The sequence below is a fragment of the Dermacentor silvarum genome, chromosome 3, assembly GCF_013339745.2.
Source record: "Dermacentor silvarum isolate Dsil-2018 chromosome 3, BIME_Dsil_1.4, whole genome shotgun sequence".
NCBI classification, from domain to species: domain Eukaryota; kingdom Metazoa; phylum Arthropoda; class Arachnida; order Ixodida; family Ixodidae; genus Dermacentor; species Dermacentor silvarum.
In genome coordinates this window covers 78,536,056-78,550,753 of record NC_051156.1, presented here as the reverse complement: position 1 = coordinate 78,550,753, position 14,698 = coordinate 78,536,056, and the positions used below count along the sequence as shown (strand labels likewise).

Here is a 14,698-nt window from a genome sequence, read left to right as displayed (position 1 = left end):
TGCTGCGTAGGTATGAGAGGTCAATCAGGTATCTCACTGTGACAAAACAGCACAATTTACGGGGAAGATACCAGGCTAAACTGGTGACTTTTATCCGCGCTAAATGCGAAAACGGTCGTATGCTTCGATTTAGGTGCCGTGCGTTAAAGAACTCCAGGCTGTCACAATTATTTTGAGTGGCCCATTACGACATGCCTCATAATCAGATCGTGGTTTCCCCACATAACACACAAAAATTAAAGCAAAATCTAATTAATACGTAAATAAATATTTATTGTTCACATTTTAGTTCTTGGATGAATAGAAAAATACTCTCGCTTGTCTTCTGTGCTAATGTCTTCCCTGTCGCCATCCTCCGAGTCCATATATTAGCTCCACATTAGCCGTCTTCCGCTAAGCGCATACAGCAGACATTGCTATATGCATACATCACGCATTCACTGCACAAAGTTCGATAGTTATTTGGCTTACCGCTTCATGATAATGCTTAAAATTTAGACAAGCCATATACCTTTTCAGCGCGCATATATTCCAATGTTGTTTCATGGCAGAACTTGCCTCATTCTTTGGGCAGAAAGCAGACGCCACTGCCGTCTTTGCCAGCATGCCACGCTTTTTGGGCTATAGCGGTCTTCTCTTGCAAATTATGAGGTAATTGATTTATTTACGGTGCTTGGAAGTTCTGTAATTGGTCGAATGCTTTGCGAAATCTCCAAATTTCATTTCGGGAGTGAAGTAGGGCTGAAAATGAAAAAAACCAGCAAAATATACGCAAAATTTTCTGACTTATTGTTAATATTGACACTGGTCACCACATCATGCGCAGCGGAGTTCATCCCCACTGAGACATATGTGCAAGCTATCTGCACTGACAGAAAAATGAGGCACATCATTGCATTTTATTGCGCATTGCACATCATTGTTTTGGGCTAGTCGTGGCACAACTAAAAACAGACCGGTGCTGGAATACATGCAACGCACCCATGCTCACCTTATCTCTAAATTACATCGGCGGACGTTTCCTGGGATGGAGAGCTTTGTGCTTACATTTCCTATAGGGTATTGCAAGCCCCTTTGATTCGAAAATTACAACAGAGTCCATATGCTATAACCGATAATAATTTATACGCTTGAATTCACGCATTATTTTGTTAAGAAATCGTTTTACAAGAGCAAAATTAAGTATTTTTACTGAGACGGATATGCAAAGAGACTTCTGCAGTATTATGCAGAGTATTTCCGTTTGTTCAAAAGGTGCAATGAAGGTGATGCAAATTATGCTGATTTTTGCCTTCCTCATTTCATTCTGATGGTGAAAATTTGAGTGACAAAAAGACAGCACACACAGAGAATATAGAACGAAAAACGCGTAGCAATGCAAAGCAATGCAAGACCAAAAGCAATGCAAGACCAACTAGCCCAACAATTCATTTACTCCACACCGCACGGGGTGTGCCACGAGACGAGATTCTGATCGCCCCCTTCCAGCCATGCAAACAGTGCTGACTTTCTCAAATTTTATATCGCGAGATCAATCTATCTTTCGCTCAATCACTCAATCATTTTCTCTGTTTTTTTTTTTGGCCCGCGCAGCTGCCAGACAAGACAGTTATCGCCATGGCCGGAGGCCGACGGGTTCGACGGTGGAATGGCTGCGCCCACGTGCCCCAGCATGGCCCGGACAGCGTTCACAGCTGGCTCATCGCCGGTGAGGGGCGAGGAAGGACGACGTGCCTCCGTTGCACGCGCATCTTTCCGTGTTTACGAGGGCGTGGGACCTGTCCTTAACCTTTGTGCGAGATGATTGTGCGAAAGGCGCGCAATGCTCTAGGCATCTGCTACCCAGTAAGCGTTCACCGAGGACTCATGATTCTTGGATTGACGCCAGCGGTATGTCTGAGATAATTGTACTGCCACTACACCAGGAAACATATGAAGTCGTTCTGGCAGACGGTTCTGCAGAAAAAAGCGGAGGGAAACATCGCGCAATGCTAGGCATGGACGACGCGATGGTTGCAGACTCCGATTGAGTGCAACAAGTTACGGTAGGAAACAATCTAAGACCCTCCTGCTGGAAGTCACGTTAAAGGTTTATACTTTCTTTATGATGTCACAAGAGAGTGCTCTAGCGAATTCTTAATCAGCCGAAGTTCTTGAACGGTCGCATGGATATCGACACGTGGGTGCTTGAACTTTTCACGCCCGTAAGGGTTTCCCTAGGGCGGCTGCTATGGTCATCATTACACGGAGGCAATATGAAAGCGGTCACCAAAGAAAACTCGGAAGCTGAACAGGCATTACAGTTCAGGTCAAACGAATGTAGGCGTAACCTAATTACTGTTTCTTTTGAAATATCACACAGAGAAATTGGCAACAATAAACCATCAATAACAAGCAATGCAAATATATTCCGATGAAGCTGATTTTAACGGCCATTATGGTTCACAATGTTAAGCAGGAGCTTATAACGTTTGCGGTAATCGAGCTGCAGGTGCTTTTCAATCACAGTGAAGAAATATGCTGACTGTGGTAATATTTACACCGTGGTGACTATTTGCCAATCGTAGTTCTGCAGATTAAGCTGTGTGAAGTGATGAAAAATGACCACATTATTGAAGGAACACACTTTCTACTTGTTTTGCAAAAGAAGCCTACCTAGAAAAGAAGACTTAACAAGAAAGAAATTTTAGTGGTCGCGTATATTAACATGAGCAGCGCTATTACTATTATTGTACAATATTGCTGACCAGACGCGAGCCCTCGAATGCTATTTTCACACCACATACATCTGCTCCTTTTATTTGACCCCCCTCTGTGGAACTTGTAACACGGGTGAGACAGCCACAGCACACCACCTAGTGTGGACATGTCCTGACTTATCCCCACTGCGAAGAATCTGCTTTGCTGGGCTACAGAGCTGAGTAGTCACACTAAACGACTGCATCCTTCCAAGAGGGACCCCTTAACACCGCAAAGCTATACATATATGACAGCTTGCTGCTATCCCAAATAAGGAGTGAAACAATTAACCTAATCTATGCACCTCGCCAGAAAAACCATTGGGGTTGCCTTTTAATATATGTACATACACTTTTCTTTAATTTAATAACCAGATTTTTGTCTTTGTCTCTCTCATTTGCCAAGACTTTAAAAGAACTTCATGTGCCTATTTCGTTATCGTATTCGAGAATAGCGAAGTACATTCTCTCAGCGGCGCGTCTTTTTGAGCAGCCTCCACATTCCGCAATATTACCACAAATGGAAAATTCAAGCACACATGAAGAAGCCGTGAGGCTCATGTGCTCAGGTAGTTGATTGGTACTATTATGCGAATGGACCTGCGATCAGCTTATAGGAAATTTATTTAGTTTTTGCAAGCTTACCTTCTTTTGTGCTGTTAGTTCCCACTCCACGCAATTACAGGCTCTTAGATTTTGAGGAGCATGACCACGCGGAAGGTAGGATTCCCATTACATAAACACGCTCATCTGCATGCAATAAATGAGCACCATGTACACCATGACAATGATTGCGAGGTGCACAACAAAGCAAATCTTCATCGGAGCTGCGCAACTCCCATTTGCAGTGTTGTGGCGCTTGAAATGAAAATCACTGCGCGCGGTATTGCTCACGCCACATAAGTCATGCCATCACAGATATCAGGCGCCATGACGCATCTGACAGGGTGGGAAATGCCTTCCACGTATAGGCAACGTTCATGCCTGCGCACAAAAAATTTATGACGTCCTCGGGCGCATGCAAATGGACACAAGAAAAAAGAGACACTTTTCGCTATTTCTCTTCAAGCCATTTCAATTCGTGGCCGCGGTATTCTTCGGCTTTGCTTGTTTTCGTGGACGACGATAATGGCCGCAAGACCAATAGACTCACGTGCGCAAACCAGAACCCGCAGGTTTGCAGTAGGCAATGACAGGCTACTTACTACCTGTATGACGTCAGGGCCTGGACTAGGTCTGTACTGTCATTCTGTTGAACTTCGAAAGGTGTTGATTGTGCTACTCAACTTCAAATTGAACAGCATGGTAGCAGGGTCGAGGTGGATGTTTTTAAGCACCCTGTCAGATACGTCATGACTCCCTCTGGCACAAATAAGATCATTTGCTTCATAAATGCGAAACAGTGTGATGTACTGATTGCGAATTTCACAGATGTGCAGCCTCCCCTTGGCATTGTCGTGACGTGCTTCTAGAAGGAATGTCAGTTGTCACCACAGCAGACGCCAGCAGAAAACATTTCACAAAACATTATTATGTGTTTCATAAGAATAACCGGTGATGCGAAAAAGGAGGGGTTCGTTGCAGTTCCTTTGAAAATAGCTTTTAACAAGTCGGCATTCATATGATTCTAGCATCGTATGTTCGCGAATCACAAACAGGACAGCCTAGCGGGAACGTATGAGAGTGGTGTAGAAGTAGTAAAAGGGATTGTTCTGACTCCTGTTACAAGTTCTCTCGTGAACCAAGGACGCCTTCTTTTAAATAGACTTCTAGTTGGAACGTGTTGCTTTTGCAGAAGCCACTACACTTGATAGAAGGCCGCTAGAGACTAACACATTGCGGCACATCGCAGGCAAGGTGCCAACGCCCAAAGCACGAACACCACCTAAATAAAATGTGGCATTATAAGTTTTTCATTAAGGGTGACGCGCAGCTTCTCGAATAATGAGTTTGGCGAGCGTAACCAAATTTCCTGAAGTCGTGGAACTTAAACGTTTAACTGTTGGAAATGATGGCACTTGGCGTCACTGAAAAATAATATATCAATAGTTCCTGCACATATCCTAGAAGAATAAAACGGTCTTTGTTTTGCTGAACGAAGGTGTACTTTAAAGGATTATACGAGACGTGGCAGTGGTACGCGTCTGTCCAACAGGCAGTTAAAGCCAGCCAATGAAGCCTCAATGGCTGGGCTCGACGGTTGTGCTTGACTGAGTAAGACTCGCAGCAAAATGGAATGCATCGATTGGGTGCATTCGTACAATGTAAACTTCAGGCACTTATCTTCGAAGTTTCAAATCTGTGGTTTCTTTATTTTTTGATTGATTACACAGGGAACACCGAAGAAAAAGCTGCATAAGGAGCTCATCCCCCTCTGCAGCATTTCCGGCCCTTTCAACATGTTCTCTGCAGTTCTTGCAAAAATGCCTGAACAGTTTTGCTTTATTTCTGGCCTTATGACACGTTTAAAAAGCTGCCACTACCCAATTAAAAATATAAAATAATACCGCGAGTGCCCTTTTTCAAAATAGCTTTCGAACCATCCAGAACGGCAGATGTTGCCGAGAATGTAAACACGCAAGGCGTACGCAGTCGCACTAGTTCAACCGAAACTGCCATGCTACTTAGCTCTCAGTCGGCGACGCTCTAGCTGCACAACATTGCCAGTGAAAAAACGGCCATCTCGATTTGGGCTATTCATTACTTTAAATTTGTCAGTATCGCAATGCTGGCTGGCTCGTATGCTATCTTCCAGTACCAGTGCAATGCAAGCAAGAGGACAGAGAAGAGAACATGAACACAGAGACAATAAGGGAGTGCCTATGCACCCATATTCTCTTCTGTGTCCTCTTGTTGGTGCTGTACTAGTACTCGAAGTACGAAAGCCAGTGTGCAATGATTAGTAAAAAATGATTTTAATTGCTGGAGAGTTCCGCTGCTAAGCTGCACAGTTTTCATGAGAGAGCCTGTAGTGTGGTCTGTCTTGTTACTTATGAGTGATGTTTTTGTTTGGTTAAAAGGTGTGCATAAATCGCCGCAAGCGGTGTCATTATTTTTTGCATGTACAGTCTGCTCTCTTTATTGCGTGTACCAGGCGTGGTTGAAATAGAAGCCAAGAACTTCTGTGTGGCATCTGAAAATACTAGCTGGAATACTAGTATAGTAGCGGTAGGTGAAGCACTACATGTTAGGCGTCTGCAATGTTTTAAAATTTCCCAGAATGTAAGATGTGCTTTCGCACCCCAATTCCGTTGCCACGAACCTAGAACTTCAGTGACAAATTTTAGCTTCAATTACGTAATCAGCACGTCAATAAATATTAATATTTCTGTTAATTGACATAGGGTCAAGCAATAAGCTAAGGCTGCATAGACCTGTCATACTTCCAGCGCATGTTTTTTCGTAAACATTTTGTAACACACTTTATCCTCGCTTGGATATTGTGAAAGAACTTTGTTTAACTTTAAACCACTTTGCACTCTTAACACTGATTCACACTACGCCGACACGACAAAGATTTCGGTCTGCCGACTGGTGACGACAGCAGTTTACAGGACGGAAAACGCTGTGGCCAACGATTTGAAGGAAGGAAAATGCTGTCGCCAACACTCGGCAGACAAAAATCGGTGCCGTGTCTGCTTAGTGTGAATCAGCCTTTACCGGTCTTTCGAGCACCAAAGACACCTTTTTGCTAAAGAGAAATTTGCAAAAATATGGATGTAAGAATGTTTTGGGCACGAAAACAACCTCTTCGTTTCAGTAAGGATGTGCTGTTTGCTTAAAACATCATTTTCGTTCTAAGGGTGTTATGTACTCTCACAAACCTTGTTAACTGTGAATTTCGCTACCATGCTTGGAGTTGGAAGCCACCAGTCGAAATGCGTTCGATATAGTGCAACTTTATATTAATAGCTATGTGTGATTTTTAGGTGCCGATTAGCTGACTATAGAGATTTGTTCTTTGATTACGCAAAACAGAGTTGGTACCGCTGGTACTACTAGACTGGAGGTCGAAACACCGTGGATATATTATATAAGCTGTCTAGTAGGCACTTGACTGAAGCCGCACGAGCAGCGTTTGTATGCGAATGTGCCCTTCGTGTGTGTGCTCTGTGTTGGTGTTGCAATTATATGTATGGAATCTGATTTCCTATGAAACTGCTGCTGTTTTGTGAGTGACAACGTATAGACGGTAAATTATGTCATATGAGGGGGTAAAACGGAAAAACTGCCGAAATTTTTTTTTCTGGCTAGCTTTTGTTACATCTATTGGTTCGTGCAGTAACTACAACGTCTTAGTTTTCTTTCAAGGTGGCACTGCCTGCTGATTATTCACTGGAATAGAAAGATGTGCAACAAAAAATAGAGCGTGCAGGTATATTTTTAAAGCAATGGGTGTAATGACATATGCCTCGCACCTGTACAGAAAATGGCGTTATGGCAACTCAATGCACTCATTGAATGGATGGGTCTTTTGGTTTGTAGAAATGCATTTTTCCTCGGGTCTAAGGGTGTCAGTTACAGACAGAGTAACACGCCGTTAATGTGGTAAATCGGTTTGCAATGTCGGCGACATTTTTTGCCAGAAAATAGTGCCTAACGCGGACTTGTCACCGTTATGCACACAACTTTCTGTTCATAAAGGTGTCGATCACTTCCAAACCTTGAAAAAAAGAACATTCCACTTAACTGTTACCTCCGCAGCTGGCAAGTTGCGTTCAGTGTGTCGTTTTATTGGCTGTATTATTGACATATAAAGATGACGCTCCTCTCCAGACCACCCACGAGCACCGCTTATACAAAACATCTCTATACAAGCGTACAGCAGTACCTTCTGAAAACCTCCCTCACCATGTTTGGCTTAAGAAAATGGAGTAATTTGCCGCTGCTTGTGCTAGTTACTAATTATCTACTCCTACAAGCTTTGGGTCTGCCTAAGTTGAATTGACATAACGTTGAGTAGCTTCGATTGAGACCCCATTTTTTACCTGAATTCCTTTGCTTTCGACAAAAAGTTCATAATGTTCTTCTAAATTATAGCCAGGAGTTAATAGGAAGCTTTAGCTGGGGGGTTCCTGTCTAAATACTTGTGAAAGGAGAAATCATTTTTCTCGCCAACCGTAGCACCAAATTTGATGCGGTTTGTTGAATTTAAAAGAAAAAGTTAAAGTCTCGTGAATGTAGCGAATTTTAGGTTCAGGCAGTCAATGTTTTAATAAAGGTGGCTGAAAATCGCACACTTACAGAAAAAGAAACGATCAAGTTTAGAACTCTGTACCACATCAGTAAAAAAACTATATTACATTTGTGTTAAGTGCATGTAATAGTACATCTAAAGTGAATAACATTGATGTATTATACATGGCAGTAGAACATACCAATAATATATGAGAACTTTTTCATAACCCTTGTAAACCGTGTAACAAATTCACGTAAGATGTATATTGATGTATCAAATATACCCGCTTTGATGGCTATAACGGAAGCAGTTGATAGAACAGCAATAATTGTTCTTGGTGCAGAGCTACGAATTTGTAAACTTCTTGCTTCATTTTTTTCCAAACTTACCAATTTTTCAAAAGTCCTTTTAAAAGGTGCAAACCTTAAATAGAAATTACACTTGAAGTAGTCACTGCAATAAAACTTTTGCTTTCAAGTGCAATAACTTTCCTTAAAATCGGTCCAGTGATTACCCTAGAAAAGCGTTTCTGCATTTTACATATCTTTAAATAGGAGGCATCGCAGTTGGGCCCGAGCTACACCTTCCTCTTAAGTAACGTGGTGAGATCTGATTGGTTGAGTCCCTAAATGAAGGCAATGTAATGATGATGTTCATACACACAATAACGCATCGTAGGTTGGTGTCAAATTTATTGCGACGCAGAATAAGCGACTTCCCGGCTAATGTTTGCAGTTGTATTCTTTGTGGCATATCGTAGGTCCAACAAAGGTGTCAAAAGCACAAAAAATGCTATATCGTAATACTACTAATAGGCTCCAAGTGAAACAATGCACATTGCTTGGTGGCGCCACCACGGAAATGCCCATAATGGATGCTTGGCATTTTGTTCGGGCGTGACAGAAGCCAGTAGCATCTTGCAGGCATCTTACCTGAGACAGAAACTTACTGCAAACATCACTGGAACACTCAAATAATTTATCTCCACTTCTAGAGCTTGAACCTGGTTGCGCCACACGGACGTTGAGCTCTCTACCATGAGGATAACTTAATCACACAGCTCGCCAAACGCGCTGCGGAGATCCCTATAACTATACCTGCAGCATAAAACACGGAAGTGAGCGCGGCGTGTGGTTCTGCCTCTATGTCTAATTACGATCGAAAACTGAGCATGTTGGCATCTATTGTTCTCTTGGTTTGGGCTTGTGCTCAGCCATGTCACGTACAGCAAAGCGCTGCACTCGCAAGATGTCGGTGCCGTCCTATACATGATATGGTCGAGTAGAAACGCGCTCCAAGCAGTCCTTCGTCTTTGTTGCCACGATTTTGGTTATGGCTTTAAAAAAACTGAGGGATCGGGAAAACGCCACGGTGCCGCAGAAGAAATGTGATTAACGAAAGGTTGTTCGCTGTCTGTGATGCACTGTTTTGTTAGTCGTTGCGCAAATCAAGTAGAATTTTTCATTACCTTCTACGGCTGCACCCAGGCAAAACCATAGTGCACGTGGCCCAAACCTCTTCAGGCATCTATGGGATCAGCGCAGTGCGGTAAAATGGTATTTGTTTGCGTTGGTGTAGTAATGTTGAGCGCCATTTGTAGAGGTAGTATTCTTTAAAGGAATAGATTTCAGTTTAACAATGTTCTCCTGTTATCGACCTCGCCAAGGTGCCTGCGCCCTGGCATGCTTCTTCGCCATGGCTGGGCGGCGTTCGGCGGGCTTCCTGTTCGTGGCCATCCTGGACACCTTTCAAGTCAACAGGAGCGAGGGATCGTGGCCCATCATGCTTATGGGTGGCCTCGTCTACTTGGCGGGTGAGAAAAAGAAAAATATCTCCGTAGCCTACCTACAAAGGCACCGATCGCTCAAAAAACAAGACAGTTTTCTTTTTTTTTAACGTAAAGGCCATTGCTCACCTAGTCGGTGAGTGCCGTGTTCTGCCAGGGATAGTTTCTAACTGTTTGTGACCCCACTGATTGAAGATGCCGCTTATCTGTATCCACCACCTATTCGCTTAAAATGAAACTACGTTTCAGTGCTCCAACTGGCATTAAAATCGATCAACAATATTTCAGGACTTGGCAGGTGCATGACGCCACACTATTTTGGCATTTTAAGTTTTGCATTGTCAACATATTTTGTCACAGCAGAATAGATATGAATATGACCTAACTGCGCTGCTCTGTAAAATGTCTATGCCCTTAATGTTTATAAGAAACCACATTTATCTCTTCTCTTGCGAATACCTGAAACACATGCGTATAATTGGTCCATGACTAGCGTATCTATGAATTATAGTTTTCTTCTAAGTGTTGAAGCGAACCGGAGCTGAACCGTGTTTTTAAGCTGAAGCAGAACCACACCGATATGTTTTCCATCTTCTTGGAACCTAACCCGAGTTGGAACTTTTTGGAGAAACCGTTGCATACTGGTTAGACCACAGGCTTAGCAGAGGGATGTTATTTTCTGAAATTTCACTACCATGGAGGGCACTTCGCTTACAATACTAGACAATATCTCTTGTATCAATTCATCGGAGTGCACGGAGTGTTATCTTTTTAACAAACACGTGGCCGGCCATAGTGGTCTCGCTGACTGGCTTAACTGTAGGCATTGTCGGCCCTTACTGTCTAAATCTATTAGCCCCTGTTAGTGGCTACATGTTTATATTTCACACTTCTGAAATGGTAGTAGCAGGCGGTGAACTGCGCGAATCCCGATTTTACATTTGCCATAATCGCAGTTTATGCCCTACCTCTTGTTCCACTCGAAGCAATGCTTGAAAAAAGTCAAGTTTACATCACTCACATCATGTGCTCATTTGGGATGATTTCCAGCGACTTCAATGCGAAACACTAACTTTGGGGCCGGATTGACGGATATACGCGTAGTGTGCTGTAATACCAATGCGCTTTCGTCAATCATCTCGTAATACTCAATGTTATAATCTTGACCCCAACCTACATTTCAAGTGCACGTTGCTCGCAGCTAGATAGATGGCACGCCAGCATCTCTTGCCTTGTCCTCGTACAGCTCCGATTGGTTTTTCAGCGATTCCGAAACTCTGACGACCAAATTCGACCTTCATTTCTATACAAACCTCATCTGAAATTTTCTACAAAATGAGGATCACAAAAGAAGTTCGATAATCGGTCTCTAAAGCTAAATGTTCCCAATTGGTTTGCTAACTCCCCTCTATTAAAAAAATAGCTCCAACAGTTGTCACTGATCTATCCAATATAATTTTCAAACGCATGCGCAGAGCACACCTCGGACCAGTTGTTCTGCGACCAAGCAGGAGAAATTTCTGGTGAACTGCAGATTCGACGATGTAACGTAAACGCATAAGGATAATGCGTAGGAGTTTTTCAAAAATAGCAGAGCCCAACTCAGGAACTTCTACAAAGCTGAACACAAAGACGGTGCCGCTTATAAAGAGCACAGTGAACTTCACAAAACATCCGGCTCCACGCGGGTTTGCACATTATTAAGGAAGTGAAAGATATTCAGCCGCCCTTGTTATGCTGTTCACTTGCGTTGGTGGAGGACGTTTCACCTTACAATGATAATCATAATAATAAAAGCATGGCGTTTGTATCTCTTGGGGAACCAATTGCTGAAATAGAACTCTCCGTACGGCACCTAGCTATTGGGTGAAATGCAGTGCTTGTTGTTTGATACCCTATTCGTTCATTCCCTGTTTCTTAACCACGTGGCTTACAAGCCTTGTGTGTTTTGAATAATAATTTGTGGGGTTTTACGTGCCAAAACCACGATCTGATTATGATGCACGTGTATTTTTCTCTGTGGGTAGTTAATATACTTTTTTATTTACTCTTGTTGCTTCAGGACAAACGCTCAAAATGTTCAAGCGAAGCTTGAATATAGGCTAACCTGCGCCGGCGACACAATGCTATAAAAACCAGCTGCCCTCATAGCGGCTGGAGCGTCGTCGTCTTCTTCCGCAGCCGGCTCGTTGGCGCCCCTCGGGTTGCGCGCGTGCTTGTGCTCAGCACGCGTTCGTGCAACTGCTCCCGCGTTCGTCGTCGTCATCTGCTTCCACAGCTGACTGCGTTGCCGCTCATCATTCCGGCGGAGAATTTCACTTCTCTTCTGTCGTCGTAATGGGGAGGCCGCGTTTACTGGGGTAAGAGCCATTGCTAAGTGGGTATGAGCCATTCATTATTTTACGTAACGGACAGGTTTAATTTTTAAGCAATTAAATTTCGAAAAATCGCAAGCAGCAATGGCGGGCGAATGCTGCTGACCACGCCGCCGAGCAAACTCGAGACATCGAATGCATGCGACAACGGCAGACTGCGGCCATACCGTCAGTGACGTCGTTCTCCCCGTCGTAGCCGAACGTGTGTTTAACCTCATAATTGGGAAATACTTTAATGAACCCTCGGGATTAACCGAGTGATAGACACTGGGGCCGCACGTTTCAGCTTCGCTGGTTAACCATCGTCACGGAGTGGAAGTGTTCCGCAGCTGGCTCATTGGCGCCCCTTGGTTTGCGCTCGTGCTTGTGCTCGGCACGAGTTCGTGCCACAAACGAGTCAACACACTTGCACCTCTCTTCACATAGTGGAAGGGCGGTTTCGTAAGCGGTCAAGGCGGATTATCTACCAAGGCATAGGATCACTGTGCGTACCTTCCGCATAATTAGCGTTCTCATTGGTCGATTTCTCACGTTCGAGAAAGGTTCATGTCGCAGACACTTTCTCGTCGGTGTTGAGCGATTGCATTATCTCAGAAGTAAACTATGGTGCGTAATATTCTGGTGGGAAGGCTGAAGTCCCTTCAATTAGCTCGTGTGCTTCAGCTTGTCCGGAAGCACCCTTCATGCTGTTTTCGCTGTCTTCACATTTGTTGGCTGCCTATGCGTGGATGTTGCATATACAGTAAATGTTAGAAGTATTTTTCGGGAATGCTAACCTTTCGCACATCTTTCTAACCCATTTATTCGCAATTCAAGCTTTGTTTCAGCATTCCATATCTCGTATTTGAAGCTGTCAGAGTCTGGCGCTTCTCTTTCGATCTGGTCAAACTGAATATCCTTCCACATCCGCTTATTCAGTTTTGCAAAGTCCCTCCATCTTGACTCGGTGTGTGAGTTGTTCAGTCAGAACAGTGAGTAGAAGAGCTTAAGCGTATACACCTTCGGCGATGTTGATGCAAGCGTTTGAAGAAATTTAATAATCAGTTCACGAACTTTCGTACAAAAGCTATTCAGTGATTTTCACAACTACTCACCATCCTGGTCTTTAAGGGTTCTGAACGACCCATCGGGCTTGGGGAAAAAACTCATTCCTCGGAGAGCATACACTGTTGTGAACACCTCAGTGAAATTTTGCAGTCGTGCGCGGCGCATGGAGCTCCCAATCGGAGCTCGAAGTCACCTTTTTGTCACACGCTGTTTTTTCAAGAGAATCGTTCTTCACACTCTATTCGGGCTGCTTTATTTCTTAATTGAGCAGCATCCCATACGCGTCTGCTATTACACAATAGCTGACATCGATAAAGAAGGGTGTTTGGTGTGCTTTGTTCTACTGTTATTGCGTATATTTATTGATTGAGTTTAATAAACCGGCTGATGAAAGCGAAAATCTGCTTTCAAATTTCGATAAGAAATACGTAGTTCAGGAATAAGCCGTCTATCGTCTGCTCAAAGCACAAATGGTTTCCAGCAGAACGTATGGACACGGACAGAAAAGGACGACGACACACGCTGGACTAGCAACTATTCAGTTGCTAGTCCAGCGTGTGTCGTCGTCCTTTTCTGTCCGTGTCCATACGTTCTGCTGGAAACCATTTGTGCTATGTGCAACCAACGAGCTCAGGCCAACACTATTCTATCGTCTGCTCACTGTCAGCCACGGTCGCCTACGTAGGAATTAAACTTTGGTCATCCTGCTTATCGGTGTCGTGTTGAAGTGGTCAAGTCTCGCTAATTTCGACTAGCTTTGAACACTCAACAAGCCTCAATTCACGCGAAACTTAAGGTCAGACCACACGCACGCTTGCTAGCACGCGCTCACTTCAGGGCGCCCCAGGCCAGACGCCTTGGGAGACTTGCCTTAGTATTGAGTTATTGATAGCGCTTCAAAATGTGCAAAGTTGATGTGGCTATTATTTGTCGGTCAAGCTGCTGCAGGGCAACGCCGGTCCGCACCACGTAGCACGGCCAGACTGGTGCATGTTAGCGCGAGAGCACAATGAAGCGCTGTTGTGCACAATGCAAACGGTGCGCATACGCAGTACAGTTGTAGCTGCGGTCTGCTACGCACCGTAGATGCCACGGATACCGCGGCTTGCCGCGACGAGTCTGATGGCTGAGTGCACAGCCGCTCACTGAGGACAGCCGCGTTTGGTGACTCATAGCCGCCAAAATCTTAAGTAGTGGCGCCCACGTTAACGTCCGAAATCAAATTTGAACTGCGTGCCATGGTAACCTTCAGTACGCGGGGTGTTGTGGGCACGCCCCGCTCCGTCGTAGCCTTCGCAGTGCAAGGCATTGAAGGAGTGGTAGCAGCGCGATGGGGATCGTAGGCGAGATCTGATTGCCTATAACTCCGCTTCTCTTGAACGCATCGAGGTACTTTTTGGAGCAAAATATTTCTGAAGTAGTCTATTTTAACCTTAATTGAATTTTTCGACTTCGATAATAATTGGTTCAGGGCCCCATTAATAATTCAATTCGCCACTTCGTAGTTTAAACCACTGTCATGTGCACTCCACCAACCGCTCTGCTCGCTGCCTTTCTTACTTGTAGTTTCCGC

At 44.1% G+C, this 14,698-nt stretch overlaps 1 protein-coding gene across 2 annotated transcripts in view; it reads left to right on the top strand.

The window, feature by feature from the left end:
- LOC119445528 (monocarboxylate transporter 9) overlaps positions 1–14,698 on the top strand; it is a 46,615-nt gene that overhangs the window by 16,746 nt on the left and 15,171 nt on the right. For both annotated transcript variants that reach the window (XM_037709794.2, XM_049663373.1), the window contains exons 3-4: positions 1,594–1,708; positions 9,584–9,730. In XM_037709794.2, coding sequence (XP_037565722.1) covers positions 1,618–1,708; positions 9,584–9,730 — 238 coding nt within the window. In that variant the 5' untranslated portion in view covers positions 1,594–1,617. The remainder of the gene's footprint in view (positions 1–1,593; positions 1,709–9,583; positions 9,731–14,698) is intronic.